General features: G+C 45.6%; 2 protein-coding genes across 5 annotated transcripts in view; one reads left to right on the top strand and one right to left on the bottom strand.

The window, feature by feature from the left end:
• Nucleotides 1-609, bottom strand: part of LOC112241021 (zinc finger protein 883-like) — a 12,195-nt gene extending 11,586 nt beyond the window's left edge. Inside the window, exon 1 of the mRNA XM_042317695.1 lies at nucleotides 151-609. Coding sequence (XP_042173629.1) covers nucleotides 151-496 — 346 coding nt within the window. The 5' untranslated portion in view covers nucleotides 497-609. The remainder of the gene's footprint in view (nucleotides 1-150) is intronic.
• Nucleotides 610-2,682: 2,073 nt separating this feature from the next.
• On the top strand, nucleotides 2,683-23,278 carry LOC112241143 (zinc finger protein 665). 4 transcript variants are annotated; one of them, XM_042317676.1, is made up of 10 exons: nucleotides 2,683-2,817; nucleotides 3,266-3,477; nucleotides 5,829-5,876; nucleotides 8,062-8,214; nucleotides 8,773-8,967; nucleotides 14,250-14,426; nucleotides 19,701-19,940; nucleotides 21,391-21,600; nucleotides 21,685-21,900; nucleotides 22,063-23,278. In XM_042317676.1, the coding sequence occupies exons 2-10, from the start codon at nucleotides 3,285-3,287 to the stop codon at nucleotides 23,028-23,030; spliced, it is 2,400 nt and encodes a 799-aa protein (XP_042173610.1). In that variant the 5' UTR covers nucleotides 2,683-2,817; nucleotides 3,266-3,284; the 3' UTR covers nucleotides 23,031-23,278. The 4 variants fall into 4 exon arrangements, with proteins under 4 accessions (XP_042173610.1, XP_042173612.1, XP_042173611.1 ...); XM_042317678.1 differs by having other exon boundaries at nucleotides 5,826-5,876; nucleotides 14,253-14,426; XM_042317677.1 differs by having other exon boundaries at nucleotides 5,826-5,876; nucleotides 19,704-19,940.
• Nucleotides 23,279-25,018: the final 1,740 nt, after the last annotated feature.

The raw sequence follows: 25,018 nt of genomic DNA, 5'->3' as shown, positions 1-25,018 counted from the left end.
ACCATCACCCCACTTAACTAGCTGACACGTCAGCGAGGCTCCAACAAACACTGAACGTATTTGAACGTTTTTAAATCCTATTTGAACCCAGATCTGGCCTTTAAGGACTATGATGGAACCAAAATGTTGGCGTAGCCAACCTGGACTCACCAGAGTCAATGTCATTATCTTCCTCATCCTCTTCTTCCTCCTCCTCCTCCTCCTCGATTTCTCGCTCCTCCTCCTCCTCTTTGACAATCACATTGAGCTCCAGTGTTTTATTGCAGTCCTCCAGCTTCACTGATGCCATCTCTGGACCCTGTTGTGAGCTTGTCTGGACTGCAACACTGCAGCCAGAACCCAGTTCAGACATGGTATGAACACTGCAGCCAGAACCCAGTTCAGACATGGTATGAACACTGCAGCCAGAACCCAGTTCAGACATGGTATGAACACTGCAGCCAGAACCCAGTTCAGACATGGTATGAACACTGCAGCCAGAACCCAGTTCAGACATGGTATGAAGTGGACTGGATGCTTTTTTTATTCAAAAAAATGTGTCTGAATCAAAAAACTAAAATCTAAGTGTTGTTCAGAAATGAAATAAAGGAACAGAAAAACATATATAATATACACACACACTACCGTTCAAAAGTTTGGGGTCACTTAGAAATGTACTTGCTTTTGAAAGAAAAGCAAAACAATTTATCCATTAAAATGGATCAGAAATACATTGTAGACATTGTTAATGTTGTAAATGACTATTGTAGCTGGAAACGGCTGATTTGTAATGGGATATCTACATAGGCGTACAGAGGCCCATTATCAGCAACCATCACTCCTGTGTTCCCTGGAACGCTGTGTTAGCTAATCCAAGTTTATCATTTTAAAAAGGCTAACTGATCATTAGAAAACACTTTTGCAATTATTTTAGCACAGCTGAAAACAGTTGTGCTATTTAAAGAAGCAATAAAACTGGCCTTCTTTAGACTAGTTGAGTGTCTGGAGCATCAGCATTTGTGGGTTTGATTACTGGCTCAAAATGGCCAGAAACAAATAACTTTCTTCTGAAACTCATCAGTCTATTCTTGTTCTGAGAAATGAAGGCTATTCCATGTGAGAAATTGCCAAGAAACTGAAGATCTCGAACAACGCTGTGTACTACTCCCTTCACAGAACAGCACAAACTGGCCCTAACCAGAATAGAAAGGGGAGTGGGAGGCCTCGGTACACAACTGAGCAAGAGGACAAGTAAATTAAAGTGTCTAGTTTGAGAAACAGACGCCTCACAAGTCCTCAACTGGCAGCTTCATTAAACAGTACCCGCAAAACACCAGTCTCAATGTCAACATTGAAGAGGCGACTCTGTGATCCTGGCCTTCTAGGCAGAGTTGCAAAAAAAAAAGACATATCTCAGACTGACCAATAAAAATAAAAGATTAAGATGGGCAAAAGAACACAGACAATGGACAGAGGAAGATTGGAAAAAAAGTGTTATGGACAGACAAATCTAAGTTTGAGATATTCGGATCACAAAGGAGAACATTCGTGAGACAGAAAAAATGAAAAGATGCTGGAGGACTGCTTGACGCCATCTGTCAAGCATGGTGGAGGCAATGTGATGGTCTGGGGGTGCTTTGGTGGTAAAGTGGGAGATTTGTACAGGGTAAAAGGGATCTTGAAGAAGGAAGGCTATCACTCCATTTTGCAACGCCATGCCATACCCTGTGGACGGCGCTTAATTGGAGCCAATTTCCTCCTACAGCAGGACAATGACCCAAAGCACAGCTCCAAACTACGCAATAACTATTTAGGGAAGAAGCAGTCAGCTGGTATTCTGTCTATAATGGAGTGGCCAGCACAGGCACCGTATTTCAACCCTATTGAGCTGTTGGGGGAGCAGTTTGACCGTATGGTACATAAGAAGTGCCCATCAAGCCAATCCAACTTGTGGGAGGTGCTTCAGGAAGCATGGGGTGAAATCTCTTCAGATTACCTCAACAATTTGACAACTAGAATGAAAAAGGTCTGCAAGGCTGTAATTGCTGCAAATGGAGGATTCTTTGATTAAAGCAAAGTTTGAAGGACACAATTATTATTTCAATTAAAAATCATTATTTATAACCTTGTCAACGTCTTGACTATATTTCCTATTCATTTTGCAACTAATTTCATGTATGTTTCAATGGAAAACAAGGACATTTCTAAGTGAATCCACATTTTTGAACGGTAGTATATATATATATATACACATACTGACTTGGTATCCTCTTTTCATTATATTTGTCACGGTGTGAGGAGTCAGTTTTCTTGCTTGTGCAACAAGCGCTACAGTAAAACAATAAGGGGCATTTAACTAATCAGCACTTTTTTTTACACAGTACCATACTCTTACTCAGATATACATTCATTTTGAGTCCTCACCTATGTAATGGCTTGTATGGATAACGACCCTGAGTAAAAAAATAAAATAAATAAACATGACAGACGGAAACCACAACAACCGCTGCAAGCCCGACAAAACTGACACTATTCAACAGCTGCAATCTACCACATTACCGATTGACAATAAACGTTTACTGTAATGTTCATCTGTTGTTTATCGTTTAAATGATCATGAAAGCATTTTCGGATTACCTGAAATCGCTGGTCTTTTATTGATAAACTGGGAGGAGGGTTGCGAATCGGTCCGTGTGATGGCCGACGCCTGCGCTTACATGACGCCCGTGAACATGACGCCCTTTCCCATCCTGCGCGCAGGCGGAAGTTTACTGTACTGGCTCATCCGATTCTCCATGCTCAGAGTCTAATCAAACAATAAAAGACCAGTGGTATCAGGTAATCTGTCGTTTTGACTATAGTAATTTAAACTATAAACAGACGCTGAAACTTACAGTTAACGTTTATTGTAGGTCGGCGATGTGGAAGATGTTGAACAGTGTGGTTGTAGACAGCCACGGTCCGTTGGGCTGTCTCGGTTGTTGTTCTGGCCAGGAACGTTATCGATAAAAATCCATTACAGTTCAGGGGAGGAACTCCATATGAATGAATTATGTCGGAGTGAAAACACTGTAGAAAGACTACATTATTTTGCGCGGTCGTACATTACATCACCATTTAGCCTATACAAGCATGGTGATTGGTGAAATGGCCTTTAGCTAATTGTTTATCTGCAGCGCTTTCCCTGGCATGAAAGTCGGTTCCTCCCATTGTGATTTATATATATTTTATTGTTTTATATATTATTTTAATTACATTAACATATCTATTTTCCTTTCTTAAAAAGCATCCGCCTCTAGCATACCATGACTGAACCGAGTCCGGCCCAGAAAAGCTCACAGCCAGGTCAAGAGATGGCGTCAGTGAAACTGGAGGACTGCAGTCAAACACTGGAGCTCAATGTGATTGTGAAAAAAGAGGAAGAGGAGGATGAGAGAAGAACCGAGGAAGAGAGCGGGGGAGTAGAACAGGAGAGGGAAGACGGTAACGTTGACTCGGGTGAGTCTAAGATGCCTACACCTGCCACTGGGTTACATCTAGACCCGATCCTAACTCTCAGTTCCATTACAGAAGACATTGGATGAAGGCGTCTTCTGTACAGGGGGGAGTTTTGTTAAGAGCCCAAACACTCAATCTGAATATTAACACAAATCGCTTGTGGTACCGTTTTGAAGGATAAGGACCTTTTTATAATTTTCAACAAAAAAAACAAAAGGTTAAATTGGTACACACCTTGATAGGGTTATTGTTCCCATACGGACATATCTTCAAGTTACAGCGCTTGTTTATGGAAAACAGATGGAATACAAGAGGTGACCACCTGTGCCAATTAGCTGTCTTAGCATGCTCCAAACACCTGTGTGTAAGTGTAACTCGGGAAGAGTAGTGGAAGTGTAGTTTAGTAGGATGGAGGCTTCTGTAACTGCTACAGTGTAGTTTAGTAGGATGGAGGCTGTATGGATCTGTTACTACTACAGTGTAGTTTAGTAGGATGGAGGCTGTATGGGTCTGTAACTGCTACAGTGTAGTTTAGTAGGATGGAGGCATCTGTAACTGCTACAGTGTAGTTTAGTAGGATGGAGGCATCTGTAACTGCTACAGTGTAGTTTAGTAGGATGGAGGCTGTATGGGTCTGTAACTACTACAGTGTAGTTTAGTAGGATGGAGGCTGTATGGGTCTGTAACTGCTACAGTGTAGTTTAGTAGGATGGAGGCTGTATGGATCTGTTACTACTACAGTGTAGTTTAGTAGGATGGAGGCTGTATGGATCTGTAACTGCTACAGTGTAGTTTAGTAGGATGGAGGCATCTGTAACTGCTACAGTGTAGTTTAGTAGGATGGAGGCTGTATGGGTCTGTAACTACTACAGTGTAGTTTAGTAGGATGGAGGCTGTATGGGTCTGTAACTGCTACAGTGTAGTTTAGTAGGATGGAGGCTGTATGGATCTGTAACTACTACAGTGTAGTTTAGTAGGATGGAGGCTCCATAGCTGTATGGATCTGTTACTACTACAGTGTAGTTTAGTAGGATGGAGGCATCTGTAACTGCTACAGTGTAGTTTAGTAGGATGGAGGCATCTGTAACTGCTACAGTGTAGTTTAGTAGGATGGAGACTGTATGGATCTGTTACTACTACAGTGTAGTTTAGTAGGATGGAGGCTGTATGGATCTGTTACTACTACAGTGTAGTTTAGTAGGATGGAGGCATCTGTAACTGCTACAGTGTAGTTTAGTAGGATGGAGGCATCTGTAACTGCTACAGTGTAGTTTAGTAGGATGGAGGCTGTATGGGTCTGTAACTGCTACAGTGTAGTTTAGTAGGATGGAGGCTGTATGGGTCTGTAACTACTACAGTGTAGTTTAGTAGGATGGAGGCTGTATGGATCTGTTACTACTACAGTGTAGTTTAGTAGGATGGAGGCTGTATGGATCTGTTACTACTACAGTGTAGTTTAGTAGGATGGAGACTGTATGGATCTGTTACTACTACAGTGTAGTTTAGTAGGATGGAGGCTCCATAGCTGTATGGATCTGTAACTGCTACAGTATTTGAAGGATTCTTTCTCGCCGATGAAAGATAAGGGCCATTTGTTTTGAAAGCCTTATCTCTCAAGCGATGATTATTGATGTTTCTCAACGTTAAAACACAGCGTCGGGACTGTAGTTCACACCAGCCAGTCGCGGGCGACGCTGATGGCTGAAAACTGTAGGGAGAAGGCAGAATGCTGCCTCGAGTTACAGAGAGCTAGGTTGCATCCTAATATGAGTTTTAGGTTGCTAGGTTACATCCTAATATGAGTTTTAGGTTGCTAGGTTACATCCTAATAGGAGTTTTTAGGTTGCTAGGTTACATCCTAATAGGAGTTTTAGGTTGCTAGGTTACATCCTAATAGGAGTTTTTAGGTTGCTAGGTTGCATCCTAATAGGAGTTTTTAGGTTGCATCATAATAGGAGTTTTTAGGTTGCATCCTAATAGGAGTTTTAGGTTGCTAGGTTACATCCTAATAGGAGTTTTTAGAGAGAGAGGTTACATCCTAATCTAGTTTTAAAAAAATTATATAACAAATCATTTAAAACATTCAAATCCTTCAGCGTTTGGTTGAGCCTGCCTGGAAGGCCAAATAGCCAGGGGGGCGGGGTGACACTTTTGGGACTATCCCATTTGGTTCAATTGCTCCAGGCAAGCTCAATCAAGCACAGATGAAGCATTGGAATGGTTTCAAATACTATTTGAACCCAGGTCTGCTATAGTGCAGAGTATTGCACAGCATGTAGTGCACTATATGGGGAATAGTGTGTCATTCCGGACACAGACCAATATGTGTGATGTTGATCTTGTTCCAGTAGATATGGAAGAAGAGGAGGACCAGGAAGGAGGAGGTGTGGCCAACCCAGGTAATACGTACACTAGCCAGGGTATAGACTAGATGTATGTATTATCCCAAGACCTTATCATGTGAATATTGATTAGGTAATTAAAAGTAGTAGTCTGCTCCAGCTGAAGACAACACAACACGACATAACATGACACAACATGACATGACATCACACAACACGACATGACACAAGATGACACAACACAACATGACATAATATAACATAATATAACACAAACAATTATTCAGGATATCAAAACACTGAGGTCCAAAACTTAATATAACATAATATAACATAACATAATATAACATAATATAACATAACATAATATAACATAATATAAGATGGCATAATATATTTCCATAATATAACTAATATAAATATAACAGGTTATTAACATAATATAACTGTGAGATAAAGGTAATTATTTAACATAATATCCATAACATGATATAACATTAATATAACACTGTATCCTGTGATATAACAGGTTATTATTTAACATAATATAAGATAACAGGTATAATAATATAACACAAACAATTATTCAGGATAAAAACACTGGCAAAGGCTTATTTCCACTGTGGTCCTGTGAGATGGCAGGTTATTATTTCCACTGTGGTCCTGTGAGATGGCAGGTTATTATTTCCACTGTGGTCCTGTGAGATGGCAGGTTATTATTTCCACTGTGGTCCTGTGAGATGGCAGGTTATTATTTCCACTGTGGTCCTGTGAGATGGCAGGTTATTATTTCCACTGTGAGATGGCAGGTTATTATTTCCACTGTGAGATGGCAGGTTATTATTTCCACTGTGGTCCTGTGAGATGGCAGGTTATTATTTCCACTGTGAGATGGCAGGTTATTATTTCCACTGTGAGATGGCAGGTTATTATTTCCACTGTGGTCCTGTGAGATGGCAGGTTATTATTTCCACTGTGAGATGGCAGGTTATTATTTCCACTGTGAGATGGCAGGTTATTATTTCCACTGTGGTCCTGTGAGATGGCAGGTTATTATTTCCATTGTGAGATGGCAGGTTATTATTTCCACTGTGGTCCTGTGAGATGGCAGGTTATTATTTCCACTGTGAGATGGCAGGTTATTATTTCCACTGTGGTCCTGTGAGATGGCAGGTTATTATTTCCATTGTGGTCCTGTGAGATGGCAGGTTATTATTTCCACTGTGAGATGGCAGGTTATTATTTCCACTGTGGTCCTGTGAGATGGCAGGTTATTATTTCCACTGTGAGATGGCAGGTTATTATTTCCACTGTGGTCCTGTGAGATGGCAGGTTATTATTTCCATTGTGGTCCTGTGAGATGGCAGGTGGGCCTGATTTACACATTATTCTCAATGAAATTTAAAACAACAGTATCATCAATTACAAAATATATATACAACAACTTAGAACAATTAACAGCACATAGGTGCTCGTTTTAAGAGTCACCTCTTGAAAGAATAGCTTACCCCTAATCACACCTTTACGTTACTTTACAGATATTTCCATAAGTGACACTTTTCAGGTTCAGTTCCACAGAACTGCAGCAGAGTACCAGAATGTGTCGTCCCCCCAAGGAGCTCTTGATTCTTCAGGGAACCAAGTTTGAGCTCACTCTGTGTTAGAGGAATTCTAAATTCCTATATGTTTTGTAGCCAAAACCAAATTCGCACTCTCTCTATTTTCATTAATAACTTGTAAATGTATTAATTATGCATGAAATAGATCGAGACCAGTCTTAAAAGTCAGGTAATAGCGTTTAATTCAAGAGAGTACTGCACTACATACACATTTTACCGCAGGTTATAAACTGAAAATGACGTCAGCGTTTCCTAAATGTTCTATCTCTTCATGACACCAGTAGAGAGGCCCTGTAGTTCTCGAGCCTCCTCTCCTAAAGCCAAGGTCAGCCACTGTAAATCAGCATTCTAGACAGTCTGGAGATAGTTCATTCATTTGTACAAAGGAACAGACCGTCATTGTTACTAAACTCCTGACTATATTATATATCTTTGGGAATGGGAGCAAGAGAGAAAATTCATTATGTACAGTACATTATAGCATTTGGACTAGTCAGTCCTGATTGAAATGTATACATAATTAGTCATCATTGATAAAAATTCCCTTAACACTCTGGTGGAGTACTGATGGGAGGCATTTATATTATAAAGTGTTTTAGATCTTTTGGTTTGACGTTTTACAGGACTTGTTACTGTTAAAAGAGAAGAAGAGGAGGAGGGGGTCAGAGAGGAGGAGGATGGAGAGGAGGAGATTGGGGACAGAGAGGAGGAGGAGGAGGATGGAGAGGAGGAGGTTGGGGACAGAGAGGAGGAGGATGGGGACAGGACCAACCCAGGTAATTAATCACTGATCAAAACATCCAGAGGGAGCTACAGTATATTGAGACCAGTTTCAGATGACTCAGGAGGTTGGGGACAGGACCAACCAGGTAATCCCTGATCAGAACATCAGAGACCAGTTTCATGGAACCCAGTTCCCTATATAGAGCACTACTTTTGAGAAGGGCACAGAGGGCTGAGTGACTGCTTATAGCTGTCAATCTTGTATGTACTAAACTGTGTCCCCTAACCAAATAACTCCTGATCAGTTTACATTGAAAGGGGTCTAAGAGGAGTCATCTTCCCTTTCTACCTTCCTACATACCAATGCATAGTGTTGTATACAGTATAATAAACTGGGTGGTTCGAGCCCTGTATGCTGATTGGCTAACAGCCGTGGTTTATCAGACCGTATACCACGGGTATGACATATGTATTTTTACTGCTCTAATTACGTTGGTAACCAGTTTATAACAGCAATAAGGCACCTTGGGGGTTTGTGATATATGGCCAATATACCACGGCTAAGGGCTGTGTCCAGGGACTCCTGTTTAACCCCTGTGATGTTGTTATAGAAACAGGAGAGGGTGCCAGCTCAGACAAAGAGAGACCGTTCCTCTGCTCCCAGTGTGGTAAACGGTTCACTGCACCAAGCAGCCTGAAGACTCACCTGCAGAGACACAGCGGAGAGAAACCCCACCAGTGCTCCTTCTGTGGGAAGCGCTTCCTACGATCCACAGACCTGAAGAGACACCAGATGATCCACAAAGGTAAGAGAGACACCCAAACACCCAACGCCGCTCCTCTCACACCCGGCGTCGCTCCTCTTTCACCCGGCGTCGCTCCTCTCACCCGGCATCGCTCCTCTCTCACCCGGCGTCGCTCCTCTCTCACCCGGCGTCGCTCCTCTCTCAGCCGGCGTCGCTCCTCACCCACCCACCCGGCCTCGCTCCTCTCTCACCCGGCGTCGCTCCTCTCTCACCCGGCGTCGCTCCTCTCTCACCCGGCGTCGCTCCTCTCTCACCCGGCGTCGCTCCTCTCTCAGCCGGCGTCGCTCCTCACCCACCCGGCCTCGCTCCTCTCTCACCCGGCGTCGCTCCTCTCTCACCCGGCGTCGCTCCTCTCTCACCAGGCGTCGCTCCTCCCTCACCCGGCGTCGCTCCTCTCTCACCCGGCGTCGCTCTCTCTCTCTCTCTCTCTCCCGGCGTCGCTCCTCTCTCTCACCCGGCGTCGCTCCTCTCTCACCCGGCGTCGCTCCTCTCTCACCCGGCGTCGCTCTTCTCACACCCGGCGTCGCTCCTCTCACACCCGGCGTCGCTCCTCTCTCACCCGGCGTCGCTCCTCTCACCCGGCGTCGCTCCTCACCCACCCGGCGTCGCTCCTCCCTCACCCGGCGTCGCTCCTCCCTCACCCGGCGTCGCTCCTCCTCACCCGGCGTCGCTCCTCCTCTCACCCGGCGTCGCTCCTCTCTCTCACCCGGCGTCGCTCCTCTCTCTCTCACCCGGCGTCGCTCCTCCTCTCTCACCCGGCGTCGCTCCTCTCTCTCACCCGGCGTCGCTCCTCTCTCTCTCACCTGGCGTCGCTCCTCTCTCTCACCTGGCGTCGCTCCTCTCTCTCACCCGCGCGCTCCTCTCTCTCTCACCCGGCGTCGCTCCTCTCTCTCACCCGGCGTCACTCCTCAAACACCCGGCGTCGCTCCTCACACACATCTCTCTGTTGGAACACTGTCAATCAACGTGTCCACACCAGTGCACCTGTTTATCAGTTAAATATGTTGATCTATACAGTGTAGGTTCATTCCCATGTAAAATGACCCCATGAGCACCAACGTGAAGTTCATTGGAGTCAAATTGTGTGTGAAATGAAAGCAGAGAGTCTATATTTTGAAGAAATTAAGGTTATTAAGGTTGAAGAAATTAAGAAATTAAGGCATACATACATTTGAACCATTTTCCATCCCCAAAAATGTGAATAAGCACTGGCTTATTGGATGGACAAGGGTTCCTAAAAAACATCTACCAGAAAAAGTCTGAGAAGGTATCAGAAATACATAAAAACACTAATAATATTGAAGTAAAAACCCAACTAACCACAACTACTCGTTACTAAAAACCACATATGTTTAAGATATTTCCTAATGTCTCTCCCTCCATAAGGAGGATGATGAAAGTTCACAAATGTAACAAGTAAATGTAGACCTACCAATTTAGCTATAGTGTTTTTACTGATATCAATTTTGTTTATGAATTCGAAATTCTTTGAACCCCCCCAAAAAAAAAAAAAAAATAGGTAACAGAATTTCTGCAATTGAATAGACTATAATAGTTACAAACCTATAGTTACAAACCTCAGTTGGGTCACAAATCAATCAATTAAATGTATTTATAAAGCCCTTCTTACATAAGCTGATATCTCAAAGTGCTGTACAGAAACCCAGCCTAAAACCCGAAACAGCAAGCAATGCAGGTGAAGAAGCACGGTGGCTAGGAAAAACTCCCTAGAAAGGCCAGAACCTAGAGAGGAACCAGGCTATGAGGGGTGGCCAGTCCTCTTCTGGCTGTGCCGGGTGGAGATTATAACAGAACATGGCCAAGATGTTCAAACGTTCATAAATGACCAGCATGGTCAGATGATGATGATAATAATAATAATAATAATCACAGTGGTTGTAGAGGGTGCAACAGGTCAGCACCTCAGGAGTAAATATCAGATGGCTTTTCATAGCTGATCATTAAGAGTATCTCTACCGCTCCTGATGTCTCTAGAGAGTTGAAAACAGAAGGTCCGGGACAAGGTAGCACTTCCGGTGAACAGGTCAGGGTTCAGGAGCCGCAGGCAGAACAGTTGAAACTGGAGCAGAAGCACGACCAGGTGTACTGGGGACAGCAAGGAGTCATCAGACCAGGTAGTCCTGAGGCATGGTCCTAGGGCTCTGGTCCTCCGAGAGAGAGACAGAGAAAAAGAGAGAGAGAATTAGAGAGAGCATACTTAAATTCACACAGGACACCGGATAAGACAGTAAAAATACTCCAGATTTAACAGACTGACCCTAGCCCCCCAACACATAAACAATTGCAGCATAAATACTGGAGGCTGAGACGGGAGGGGTCGGAAACACTGTGGCCCCGTCCGACGATACACCCGGACAGGGCCAAACAGGAAGGATATAACCCCACCCACTTTGCCAAAGCACAGCCCCCACACGACTAGAGGGATATCTTCAACCACCAACGTACTATCCTGAGACAAGACCGAGTATAGCCCACGAAGATCTCCCCCACGGCACAAACCCGAGTGGGGGCACCAACCTGGACAGAAAGATCACGTCAGTGACTCAATCCTTGAAACAGTCTTGATATGTTCGTCAAAAGAGAGATCAAGGTCCAGAGTAACGCCGAGGTCCTTCAGTTTTATTTGAGATGACTGTACAACCATCAAGATTAATTGTCAGATTCAACAGAAGATCTCATTGTTTCTTGGGACCAAGAACTAGAATCTCTGTTTTGTCCGAGCTTAAAATTAGTAAATTTGCCACCATCCACTTCCTTATGTCTGATTTAGACCGTGTCTGTGCCTCAATCTGTGCCTCAATCTAGGGGCAGAAAAGTTTTCAACCAGCGATTGAGATGGGAGGGGAGGGGGCCAGAGACAATTACTCGATGCCGACACATCTTTCTAGCTGATTTACACGCTGAAGCTATGTTGCGCTTGGTGACCTCTGACTGTTTCATCCTAACATCGTTGGTGCCGACGTGGATAACAATATCTGTATACTCTCTACACTCGCTAGTTTTAGCCTTAGCCAGCACCATCTTCAGATTAGCCTTAATGTCGGTAGCCCTGCCCCCTGGTAAACAGTGTATGATCGCTGGATGATTCGTTTTAAGTCTAATACTGCGGGTAATGGAGTCACCAATGACAAGGGTTTTCAATTCGTCAGAGCTAATGGTGGGAAGCTTCGGCGTCTCAGACCCCGTAACGGGAGGAGGAGAGACCAGAGAAGGCTCGGCCTCCGACCGGTTGCTTAATGGGGAGAACCGGTTGAATGAGCGTCACCGGTTGAGCATGCCAACAGCATTTCCTTCCAGAAGCCAAGGGAAAATTGTCCGACTGCGGGGACCGTGCGAGGGGATTTATACTAACGTTACTATCTGTACTTACTGGTGGCACAGACGCTGTTTCATCCTTTCCTACACTGAAATTACCGAACACAGAGTAGAGTACAGTCCAGTACTGTGGATTATAGTACCATACAGTCCTGTACTGTGGAGTATAGTTCAGTATAGTACCATACAGTCCTGTACTGTAGATTATAGTTCAGTATAGTACCAAACAGTCCTGTACTGTGGAGTATAGTTCAGTATAGTACCAAACTTGTAAAACATTCGTGCAGATTTCGCTTCGGATGAACCAAATGTGCAAATGTGCCAATTTTGCTGCGGAGCAGATTTAAATAATTGCCCGTGTGTAGAATAATACCCAGGAGGATGTTGGATCATAATACCCACATATGTAGAGGAGGATGTTGGATCATAATACCCACATATGTAGAGGAGGATGTTGGATACCCACATATGTAGAGGAGGATGTTGGATCATAATACCCACATATGTAGAGGAGGATGTTGCATCATAATACCCACATATGTAGAGGAGGATGTTGGATCATAATACCCACATATGTAGAGGAGGATGTTGGATCATAACACCCACATATGTAGAGGAGGATGTTGGATCATAATACCCACAGATGTTGGATCATAATACCCACATATGTAGAGGAGGATGTTGGATCATAATACCCACATATGTAGAGGAGGATGTTGGATACCCACATATGTAGAGGAGGATGTTGGATCATAATACCCACATATGTAGAGGAGGATGTTGGATCATAACAGCCACATATGTAGAGGAGGATGTTGGATCATAATACCCACATATGTAGAGGAGGATGTTGGATCATAATACCCACATATGTAGAGGAGGATGTTGGATCATAATACCCACATATGTAGAGGAGGATGTTGGATCATAATACCCACATATGTAGAGGAGGATGTTGCATCATAATACCCACATATGTAGAGGAGGATGTTGGATCATAATACCCACATATGTAGAGGAGGATGTTGGATACCCACATATGTAGAGGAGGATGTTGGATCATAATACCCACATATGTAGAGGAGGATGTTGGATCATAATACCCACATATGTAGAGGAGGATCTTTATGCAGAGTAACCGACACGGCGTTCTTTATGCAGAGTAACCGACACGGCGTTCTTTATGCAGAGTAACCGACACGGCGTTCTTTATGCAGAGTAACCGACACGGCGTTCTTTATGCAGAGTAACCGACACGGCGTTCTTTATGCAGAGTAACCGACACGGCGTTCTTTATGCAGAGTAACCGACACGGCGTTCTTTATGCAGAGTAACCGACACGGCGTTCTTTATGCAGAGTAACCGACACGGCGTTCTTTATGCAGAGTAACCGACACGGCGTTCTTTATGCAGAGTAACCGACACGGCGTTCTTTATGCAGAGTAACCGACACGGCGTTCTTTATACAGAGTAACCGACACGGCGTTCTTTATGCAGAGTAACCGACACAGCGTTCTTTATGCAGTCTTTAAGAAAACCGGGTCACGTAAATAAACTGAGGGAGATTTGACTGAAATTCCGCTACCAAACTCCCTCACAACTCCTACCAAACTCCCTCACAACTCCTACCAAACTCCCTCACAACTCCTACCAAACTCCCTCACAACTCCTACCAAACGCCCTCACAGTTCTTCCAGTAAATGTGTTTTTGGGGGTCAAATGTTCAGTGTAAACGTAGTCCTTGTGCATAAAGTTATATGTTTGTTAAAAATCTATTTTTTTGGTATTTTTTTAGTAGTGCGTACATTTTACGTAAAAATAAAACAAAAATCTGTCTCCAGTTAAAATGGAATTGCCCATATATGTCTAATCCTGTATGCGCTGGTGGTGCTGTTCTCTCCTTTGTGTACTGCAGCGGTTTAACCTCTATGATGTTGTCATTAAAGCAGTCACCTCGGACAGACCGTACCGCTGTTCGGAGTGTGGCAAGACGTTCACCTCGCCGACCAGCCTGAGGATCCACCTGAAGATCCACAGCGAAGACAAACCCCACCAGTGTTCCGTCTGCGGGAAGCGTTTCCTGTGGCTGTGCGTTCTGAAGAGACACCAGGTGGTGCACAAAGGTGAGAGAAACATCTCTCTGCTGGAAGACACGTCCTGTGTGGCTCGTTGGTAGAACGTGACCTTCGCAAGCCCCAGGATTGTGTTCGGAATGACAGTGCGGTGCATCGTTCAATTCAACGGAAACAGTACTGTCCGACTGGTTGTGATTATGGTGGCTCAGAGGACAGGTACCATAGGGTGTGGTTATAGAGGCTCAGAGGACAGTTACCATAGGGTGTGGTTATAGAGGCTCAGAGGACAGTTACCATAGGGTGTGGTTATAGAGGCTCAGAGGACAGTTACCATAGGGTGTGGTTATAGAGGCTCAGAGGACAGTTACCATAGGGTGTGGTTATAGAGGCTCAGAGGACAGTTACCATAGGGTGTTTTATAGAGGCTCAGAGGACAGTTACCATAGGGTGTGGTTATAGAGGCTCAGAGGACAGTTACCAAATCAAATCAAATTTTATTTGTCACATACACATGGTTAGCAGATGTTAATGCGAGTGTAGCAAAATGCTTGTGCTTCTAGTTCCGACAATGCAGTAATAACCAACAAGTAATCTAACTAACAATTCCAAAACTACTGTCTTATACACAGTGTAAGGGGTTAAAGAATATGTACATAAGGATATATGAATGAGTGATGGTACAGAGCAGCATAGGCAAGATACAGTAGATGGTATCGAGTACAGTATATACATATGAGATGAGTATGTAAACAAAGTGGCATAGTTAAAGTGGCTAGTGATACATGTATTACATAAGGATGCAGTCGATGATATAGAGTACAGTATATACGTATGCATATGAGATGAATAATGTAGGGTAAGTAACATTATATAAGGTAGCATTGTTTAAAGTGGCTAGTGATATATTTACATAATTTCCCATCAATTCCCATTATTAAAGTGGCTGGAGTTGAGTCAGTGTCAGTGTGTTGGCAGCAGCCACTCAATGTTAGTGGTGGCTGTTTAACAGTCTGATGGCCTTGAGATAGAAGCTGTTTTTCAGTCTCTCGGTCCCAGCTTTGATGCACCTGTACTGACCTCACCTTCTGGATGATAGCGGGGTGAACAGGCAGTGGCTCGGGTGGTTGATGTCCTTGATGATCTTTATGGCCTTCCTGTAACATCGGGTGGTGTAGGTGTCCTGGAGGGCAGGTAGTTTGCCCCCGGTGATGCGTTGTGCAGACCTCACTACCCTCTGGAGAGCCTTACGGTTGTGGGCGGAGCAGTTGCCGTACCAGGCGGTGATACAGCCCACCAGGATGCTCTCGATTGTGCATCTGTAGAAGTTTGTGAGTGCTTCTGGTGACAAGCCGAATTTCTTCCGCCTCCTGAGGTTGAAGAGGCGCTGCTGCGCCTTCTTCACGATGCTGTCTGTGTGAGTGGACCAATTCAGTTTGTCTGTGATGTGTATGCCGAGGAACTTAAAACTTGCTACCCTCTCCACTACTGTTCCATCGATGTGGATAGGGGGTGTTCCCTCTGCTGTTTCCTGAAGTCCACAATCATCTCCTTAGTTTTGTTGACGTTGAGTGTGAGGTTATTTTCCTGACACCACACTCTGAGGGCCCTCACCTCCTCCCTGTAGGCCGTCTCGTCGTTGTTGGTAATCAAGCCTACCACTGTTGTGTCGTCCGCAAACTTGATGATTGAGTTGGAGGCATGCATGGCCACGCAGTCGTGGGTGAACAGGGAGTACAGGAGAGGGCTCAGAACGCACCCTTGTGGGGCCCCAGTGTTGAGGATCAGCGGGGTGGAGATGTTGTTGCCTACCCTCACCACCTGGGGCGGCCCGTCAGGAAGTCCAGTACCCAGTTGCACAGGGCGGGGTTGAGACCCAGGGTCTCGAGCTTGATGACGAGCTTGGAGGGTACTATGGTGTTGAATGCCGAGCTGTAGTCGATGAACAGCATTCTCACATAGGTATTCCTCTTGTCCAGATGGGTTAGGGCAGTGTGCAGTGTGGTTGAGATTGCATCGTCTGTGGACCTATTTGGGTGGTAAGCAAATTGGAGTGGGTCTAGGGTGTCAGGTAGGGTGGAGGTGATATGGTCCTTGACTAGTCTCTCAAAGCACTTCATGATGACGGAAGTGAGTGCTACGGGGCGGTAGTCGTTTAGCTCAGTTACCTTAGCTTTCTTGGGAACAGGAACAATGGTGGCCCTCTTGAAGCATGTGGGAACAGCAGACTGGTATAGGGATTGATTGAATATGTCCGTAAACACACCGGCCAGCTGGTCTGCGCATGCTCTGAGGGCGCGGCTGGGGATGCCGTCTGGGCCTGCACTCTTGCGAGGGTTAACACGTTTAAATGTCTTACTCACCTCGGCTGCAGTGAAGGAGAGTCCGCATGTTTTCGTTGCAGGCCGTGTCAGTGGCACTGTATTGTCCTCAAAGCGGGCAAAAAAGTTATTTAGTCTGCCTGGGAGCAAGACATCCTGGTCCGTGACTGGGCTGGATTTCTTCTTGTAGTCCGTGATTGACTGTAGACCCTGCCACATGCCTCTTGTGTCTGAGCCGTTGAATTGAGATTCTACTTTGTCTCTGTATTGACACTTAGCCTTGCGGAGGGAATAGCTGCACTGTTTGTGTTCGGTCATGTTACCAGTCACCTTGCCCTGATTAAAAGCAGTGGTTCGCGCTTTCAGTTTCACGCGAATGCTGCCATCAATCCACGGTTTCTGGTTAGGGAATGTTTTAATCGTTGCTATGGGAACGACATCTTCAACGCACGTTCTAATGAACTCGCACACCGAATCAGCGTATTCGTCAATATTGTTATCTGACGCAATACGAAATATATCCCAGTCCACGTGATGGAAGCAGTCTTGGAGTGTGGTGTCAGCTTGGTCAGACCAGCGTTGGACAGACCTCAGCGTGGGAGCCTCTTGTTTTAGTTTCTGTCTGTAGGCAGGGATCAACAAAATGGAGTCGTGGTCAGCTCTTCCGAAAGGAGGGCGGGGCATGGCCTTATATGCGTCATGGAAGTTAGAGTAACATTGATCCAAGGTTTTTCCACCCCTGGTTGCGCAATCGATATGCTGATAAAATTTAGGGAGTCTTGTTTTCAGATTAGCCTTGTTAAAATCCCCAGCTACAATGAATGCAGCCTCCGGATAAATGGATTCCAGTTTGCAAAGAGTCAAATAAAGTTCGTTCAGAGCCATCGATGTGTCTGCTTGGGGAGGAATATATATGGCTGTGATTATAATCGAAGAGAATTCTCTTGGTAGATAATGCGGTCTACATTTGATTGTGAGGAATTCTAAATCGGGTGAACAGAAGGATTTGAGTTCCTGTATGTTTCTTTCATCACACCATGTCTCGTTAGCCATAAGGCATACGCCCCCGCCCCTCTTCTTACCAGAAAGATGTTTGTTTCTGTCGGCGCGATGCGTGGAGAAACCCGCTGGCTGCACCGCCTCCGATAGCGTCTCTCCAGTGAGCCATGTTTCCGTGAAGCAAAGAACGTTACAGTCTCTGATGTCCCTCTGGAATGCTACCCTTGCTCGGATTTCATCAACCTTGTTGTCAAGAGACTGGACATTGGCGAGAAGAATGCTAGGGAGTGGTGCACGATGTGCCCGTCTCCGGAGTCTGACCAGAAGACCGCCTCGTTTCCCTCTTTTTCGGAGTCGTTTTTTGGGTCGCCGCATAGGATCCATTCCGTTGTCCTGGTTGAAAGGCAGAACACAGGATCCGCGTCGCGAAAAACATTTTCTTGGTCGTACTGATGGTGAGTTGACGCTGATCTTATATTCAGTAGTTCTTCTCGACTGTATGTAATGAAACCTAAGATGACCTGGGGTACTAATGTAAGTAATAACACGTAAAAAAAACAAAACACTGCATAGTTTCCTAGGAACGCGAAGCGGGCGGCCATCTCTGTCGGCGCCGGAAGTAAACACATAGGGTGTGTTTATAGAGGCTCAGAGGACAGTTACCATAGGGTGTGATTATAGAGGCTCAGGACAGTTACCATAGGGTGTGGTTATAGAGGCTCAGAGGACAGTTACCATAGGGTGTGGTTATAGAGGCTCAGAGGACAGTTACCATAGGGTGTGGTTATCGAGGCTCAGAGGACAGTTACCATCGGGTGTGGTTATAGAGGCTCAGAGGACAGTTACCATAGGGTGTGGTTATAGAGGCTCAGAGGACAGTTACCATAGGGTGTGGTTATAGAGGCTCAGAGGACAGTTACCATAGGGTGTGGTTATAGAGGCTCAGAGGACAGTTACCATAGGGTGGGATTATAGAGGCTCAGAGGACAGTTACCATAGGGTGGGATTATAGAAGCTCAGAGGACAGTTACCATAGGGTGTGGTTATAGAGGCTCAGAGGACAGTTACCATAGGGTGGGATTATAGAAGCTCAGTGGACAGTTACCATAGGGTGTGGTTATAGAGGCTCAGAGGACAGTTACCATAGGGTGGGATTATAGAAGCTCAGAGGACAGTTACCATAGTGTGGGATTATAGAAGCTCAGTGGACAGTTACCATAGGGTGTGGTTATAGAAGCTCAGTGGACAGTTACCATAGGGTGTGGTTATAGAGGCTCAGAGGACAGTTACCATAGGGTGTGGTTATAGAAGCTCAGTGGACAGTTACCATAGGGTGTGGTTATAGAGGCTCAGAGGACAGTTACCATAGGGTGGGGTTATAGAGGCTCAGAGGACAGTTACCATAGGGTGGGATTATAGAAGCTCAGTGGACAGTTACCATAGGGTGTGGTTATAGAGGCTCAGAGGACAGTTAACATAGGGTGTGGTTATAGAGGCTCAGAGGACAGTTACCATAGGGTGTGGTTATAGAGGCTCAGAGGACAGTTACCATAGGGTGTGGTTATAGAGGCTCAGTGGACAGTTACCATAGGGTGTGGTTATAGAGGCTCAGAGGACAGTTACCATAGGGTGGGATTATAGAAGCTCAGTGGACAGTTACCATAGGGTGTGGTTATAGAGGCTCAGTGGACAGTTACCATAGGGTGTGGTTATAGAAGCTCAGAGGACAGTTACCATAGGGTGGGATTATAGAAGCTCAGTGGACAGTTACCATAGGGTGTGGTTATAGAGGCTCAGAGGACAGTTACCATAGGGTGGGATTATAGAAGCTCAGTGGACAGTTACCATAGGGTGTGGTTATAGAGGCTCAGAGGACAGTTACCATAGGGTGGGATTATAGAAGCTCAGAGGACAGTTACCATAGGGTGTAAGTCTACTGTATGTGTACTTGCAGTTCTTGCTTCTGTCTCGATGTGTTCTAAACCCTGTGACGTGGTCATTGAAGCAGGAGAGAGCGCCAACTCGGACCCAGACAGCCCAGGGGATCCCGAACAGGGGCAGAAGCCGTACCCGGACCCTAAAAGACTGTACCTCTGCTCAGAGTGTGGCAAGAGGTTCACCACAGCGCCTTTACTAAAGTCTCACATGAAGTCTCACAGTGGGGAGATACACCACCAGTGCTCCGTCTGTGGGAAGTGTTTCCTGCTGTTCCAGGACCTCAAGAGACACCGGGAGATACACAAAGGTGAGAGAGACACCGGGAGATACACAAAGGTGAGAGAGAGAGACACGGGAGATACACAAAGGTGAGAGAGAGACACGGGGAGATACACAAAGGTGAGAGAGACACCAGGAGATACACAAAGGTGAGAGAGAGACACGGGGAGATACACAAAGTTGAGAGAGAGACACGGGGAGATACACAAAGGTGAGAGAGAGACACGGGGAGATACACAAAGGTGAGAGAGAGACACGGGGAGATACACAAAGGTGAGAGAGAGACACGGGGAGATACACAAAGGTGAGAGAGAGACACGGGGAGATACACAAAGGTGAGAGAGAGACACGGGGAGATACACAAAGGTGAGAGAGAGACACGGGGAGATACACAAAGGTGAGAGAGAGACACCAGGAGATACACAAAGGTGAGAGAGAGACACGGGAGATACACAAAGGTGAGAGAGAGAGATACACAAAGGGAGAGATACACAATAGGTGAGAGAGAGACACGGGGAGATACACAAAGGTGAGAGAGAGACACGGGGAGATACACAAAGGTGAGAGAGAGACACGGGGAGATACACAAAGGTGAGAGAGAGACACAAAGGTGAGAGATACACAAAGGTGAGAGAGAGACACGGGGAGATACACAAAGGTGAGAGAGAGACACGGGGAGATACACAAAGGTGAGAGAGAGACACGGGGAGATACACAAAGGTGAGAGAGAGACACGGGAGATACACAAAGGTGAGAGAGAGACACGGGGAGATACACAAAGGTGAGATGGAGACACCGGGAGATCCACAAAGGTGAGATGGAGACACCGGGAGATCCACAAAGGTGAGAGGGAGACACCGGGAGATCCACAAAGGTGAGAGGGAGACACCGGGAGATCCACAAAGGTGAGAGGGAGACACCGGGAGATACACAAAGGTGAGAGGGAGACACCGGGAGATACACAAAGGTGAGAGAGAGATACACAAAGGTGAGAGAGAGATACACAAAGGTGAGAGAGAGACAAACACACTGATTCACTGTAGCAAAACGTTTTGCAATGGAAAGGGAAACATTTTTGTGCAAAAATTCTATTGGACAAATTCAAGTTCCTTCTCCATTTTGTTCTGTTTGCTTCCATTTTTGTTCCTAGTGAATACACCCCTGAAGTCTATGCTCACACACTTGGGTCATATTCATTAGGAACCAAACAGAAACAAATGGGCCCGAAGTAGGAGGGACTATCCAATAATAATACACTTGTTTTCCGTTTGCAAAACATTTTGCAACAGTACTTTGCAGCAATGAACAAGGACCCTGAGATCTCTGCTGGAACACAGGTGACTTGAAGAAACATCAACATATCCACAGCAGTGCTTCTTTCCATAAAGTAGCTGGGTATTTACATGTGTATTATTATGTAATAAACTGTCATTTATTGACAGTGCAGCATTTGAACCCCTGTAATGTTGTCATTGAAGGGGGCAACAACTCTGACGCAGACAGTCCAGGGGAAGCAGATCCGGAGAGACCGTTCCCCTGCTCTGTGTGTGGTAAGAGGTTCACCGCAGCCTTCAGGCTTAAGGCACACATGAAGATCCACAGCGGAGAGAAACCCCACCAGTGCTCCGTCTGTGGCAAGGCCTTCCTTCGACCCTACGACCTTAAAAGACACCTGGTGACTCATAAAGGTGAGAGGAACACCAGGTTGGAGTTGCGCTATCCTTATCATTTTCCTCCTGTGTTAAACCCTTCTAATGTTGTCATTGAAACAGGAGAGGGCACCAGCTCTGACCCTGACAGTCCAGGGGATCCTGACCAGGAGCTGAAGCCATATTTCTGCTCCCAGTGCGGTAAGAGGTTCACTGCAGCCAGCAGCCTGAAGACACACACAATGACGCACAGTGGAAAGAAACCCCACCAGTGCTCCGTCTGTGGGAAGTGTTTCCTGCGATACCAGGACCTGAAGAGACACCAGGTGATCCACAAAGGTAAGAGAGACCCACACACCTGAGTCATGTTTACTAGGAAACCACACTGAAGCAAACAGGCAGAAACAGGGATGGACTACCAGATCTTTTCCAATAAGAAATGCTTTGTTTCTGCACCAATAAATTTCTCCTCTCTGTCTTGTAATGTTGTCATTGAAACAGGAGAGGGCGCCAGCACAGAAAAACCCCACCAGTGCTCTGTCTGCGAGGAGAGTTTCTTGAAGCTCGACGACTTGAACATTCATGTGATGATCCACACAGGAGAGAAGACCAAGCACATCTGCCAACCATGTGGGAAGACCTTCAGTCTGCTGCAGGACCTAAAGACTCACCAGCGCACCCATACAGGAGAGAAACCGTACCACTGCTCCAAGTGCCCAGAGAGCTTTGGCAACCTGTTGGAGTACAGGGAGCACAAGCAGACACACAATAACAAGAAACCGTACCTTTGTGACCAATGCGGCCAGACGTTCACCCACTTCTACACCCTCAAGACCCACCGGTCAATCCACACAGGGGAGAACCTCCTCCACTGCTCCTACTGTGGGAGGGGCTTCACTCAGAAAACATCCTTGGCGACCCACATACTGATCCACACCAAGGAAAAACCGCACCAGTGCTCTGTGTGTGGCCAACGTTTTGCCAGAAGCGAAAGCCTGAAGAAACACAAGAGGATACACATGGCAGAGGTCCGCCATCACATGTGCGAGTGCGGGAAGAGTTTCCCGGACATGAAAAGGTTGGAGGTGCACGCGAGAATGCACTACAAGAGCCTGGAAAAGAAGTACTGCTGCTCATACTGCGGGAGAATGTTCCTACGGGACGGGGATCTAAAGAGTCACCAGAGAACACACACCGGAGAGAAACCCTTTGTCTGCGCCATATGCGGGAAAAGTTTTGCCCAATCTGGGAACTTGAGAGTGCATCAGATCAAGCACACTAAAGAGAGACCGTACCCTTGTACTGTCTGTGATAAGGGGTTCACCACCTCTGGGAGTCTGAAGGTGCACATGAGGAGGTTTCATACAGGGGAGAAGCCGTACGTCTGTAGCCTGTGTGGGAAAGGGTTCATTGTACCCAAAGCACTAAAGACACACCAACAGAAACATATGAAAGAGACTACCGTCTAGTTTGACGGGAGATGGGAAAAGACTGTCTTTCTGTGATTCCTCGCTCCACTCTCCTCTCAACTGTAATAGAGGAGAAGTTCCGAGGTCCCTCCTCTCTGACTTTATTCTCCATTTGGAGGAGGAGACGAAGAGAAAGAGGAATCGGGGAATGATGAATTGAGAAATAGTCGAGGCCTGCTGCTGGTTTTACCTGTTGCTCCCATTGAGGACATGTTTTTTTCAAAATAAAAGTCCCCCCCCTACATGCATCCATGTAATTGTACTCTAAATGTGCCATTAGACATCACTCACCATGACAGAATAGCTAGTGGTTAGTTTAGTGGTACTCTACAGAAACTCTGAGGTTGTATCATCCAACTAAGCACTAGCCATTCAGTCTGTAAGATACAACCTCAATAAAGTTTCTGTAGAGTATCTTAATGGCAGATATGAATTGACAGGATGATATGATTATGTATGGCATGATATGACACAATATGCATTATGACAATAATACATTTAAACCTGACATGATGTCTCTCTCTACTCACCATGACTGGTACCTATTGACATGATGTCTCTACTCACCATGACTGGTACCTATTGGCATGATGTCTCTACTCACCATGACTGGTACCTATTGACATGATGTCTCTACTCACCATGACTGGTACCTATTGACATGATGTCTCTACTCACCATGACTGGTACCTATTGACATGAGGTCTCTACTCACCATGACTGGTACCTATTGGCATGATGTCTCACTCCACTCACCATGACTGGTACCTATTGACATGAGGTCTCTACTCACCATGACTGGTACCTATTGGCATGATGTCTCACTCCACTCACCATGACTGGTACCTATTGACATGAGGTCTCTACTCACCATGACTGGTACCTATTGGCATGATGTCTCACTCCACTCACCATGACTGGTACCTATTGACATGAGGTCTCTACTCACCATGACTGGTACCTATTGGCATGATGTCTCACTCTACTCACCATGACTGGTACCTATTGACATGAGGTCTCTACTGACCATGACTGGTACCTATTGATATGAGGTCTCTACTCACCATGACTGGTACCTATTGACATGAGGTCTCTACTCACCATGACTGGTACCTATTGACATGAGGTCTCTACTCACCATGACTGGTACCTATTGACATGATGTCTCTACTCACCATGACTGGTACCTATTGACATGTCTCTATTCACCATGACTGGTACCTATTGACATGTCTCTACTCACCATGACTGGTACCTATTGGCACGATGTCTCTACTCACCATGACTGGTACCTATTGACATGTCTCTACTCACCATGACTGGTACCTATTGGCACGATGTCTCCATTCACCATCACTGGTACCTATTGGCACGATGTCTCCATTCACCATCACTGGTACCTATTGGCACGATGTCTCCATTCACCATCACTGGTACCTATTGGCACGATGTCTCTACTCACCATGACCTGTACCTATTGACATGTCTCTACTCACCATGACTGGTACCTATTGACATGAGGTCTACTCACCATGACTGGTACCTATTGACATGTCTCTACTCACCATGACTGGTACCTATTGACATGTCTCTACTCACCATGACTGGTACCTATTGACATGTCTCTACTCACCATGACTGGTACCTATTGACATGATGTCTCTATTCACCATGACTGGTACCTATTGACATGTCTCTATTCACCATGACTGGTACCTATTGACATGTCTCTACTCACCCTGACTGGTACCTATTGGCATGATGTCTCTACTCACCATGACTGGTACCTATTGGCATGATGTCTCTACTCACCATGACTGGTACCTATTGACATGATGTCTCTCTCTACTCACCATGACTGGTACCTATTGACATGTCTCTACTCACCATGACTGGTACCTATTGACATGAGGTCTCTACTCACCATGACTGCTACCTATTGACATGAGGTCTCTACTCACCCTGACTGGTACCTATTGACATGAGGT

This window comes from Oncorhynchus tshawytscha, unplaced genomic scaffold (assembly GCF_018296145.1).
Source record: "Oncorhynchus tshawytscha isolate Ot180627B unplaced genomic scaffold, Otsh_v2.0 Un_contig_3872_pilon_pilon, whole genome shotgun sequence".
NCBI lineage: Eukaryota > Metazoa > Chordata > Actinopteri > Salmoniformes > Salmonidae > Oncorhynchus > Oncorhynchus tshawytscha.
This window is presented reverse-complemented; position numbering and strand designations above follow the sequence as displayed.

Coding starts and splice junctions, on each gene's coding strand:
- LOC112241143 (XM_042317675.1), top strand. CDS start 3,285: ATGACTGAACCGAGTCCGGCCCAGAAAAGCTCACAGCCAGGTCAAGAG. Junction 19,941..21,390: donor ACACCGGGAGATACACAAAG/GTGAGAGAGACA, acceptor TTGTCATTGAAG/GGGGCAACAACTCTGACGCA. Junction 21,901..22,062: donor ACACCAGGTGATCCACAAAG/GTAAGAGAGACC, acceptor TCATTGAAACAG/GAGAGGGCGCCAGCACAGAA.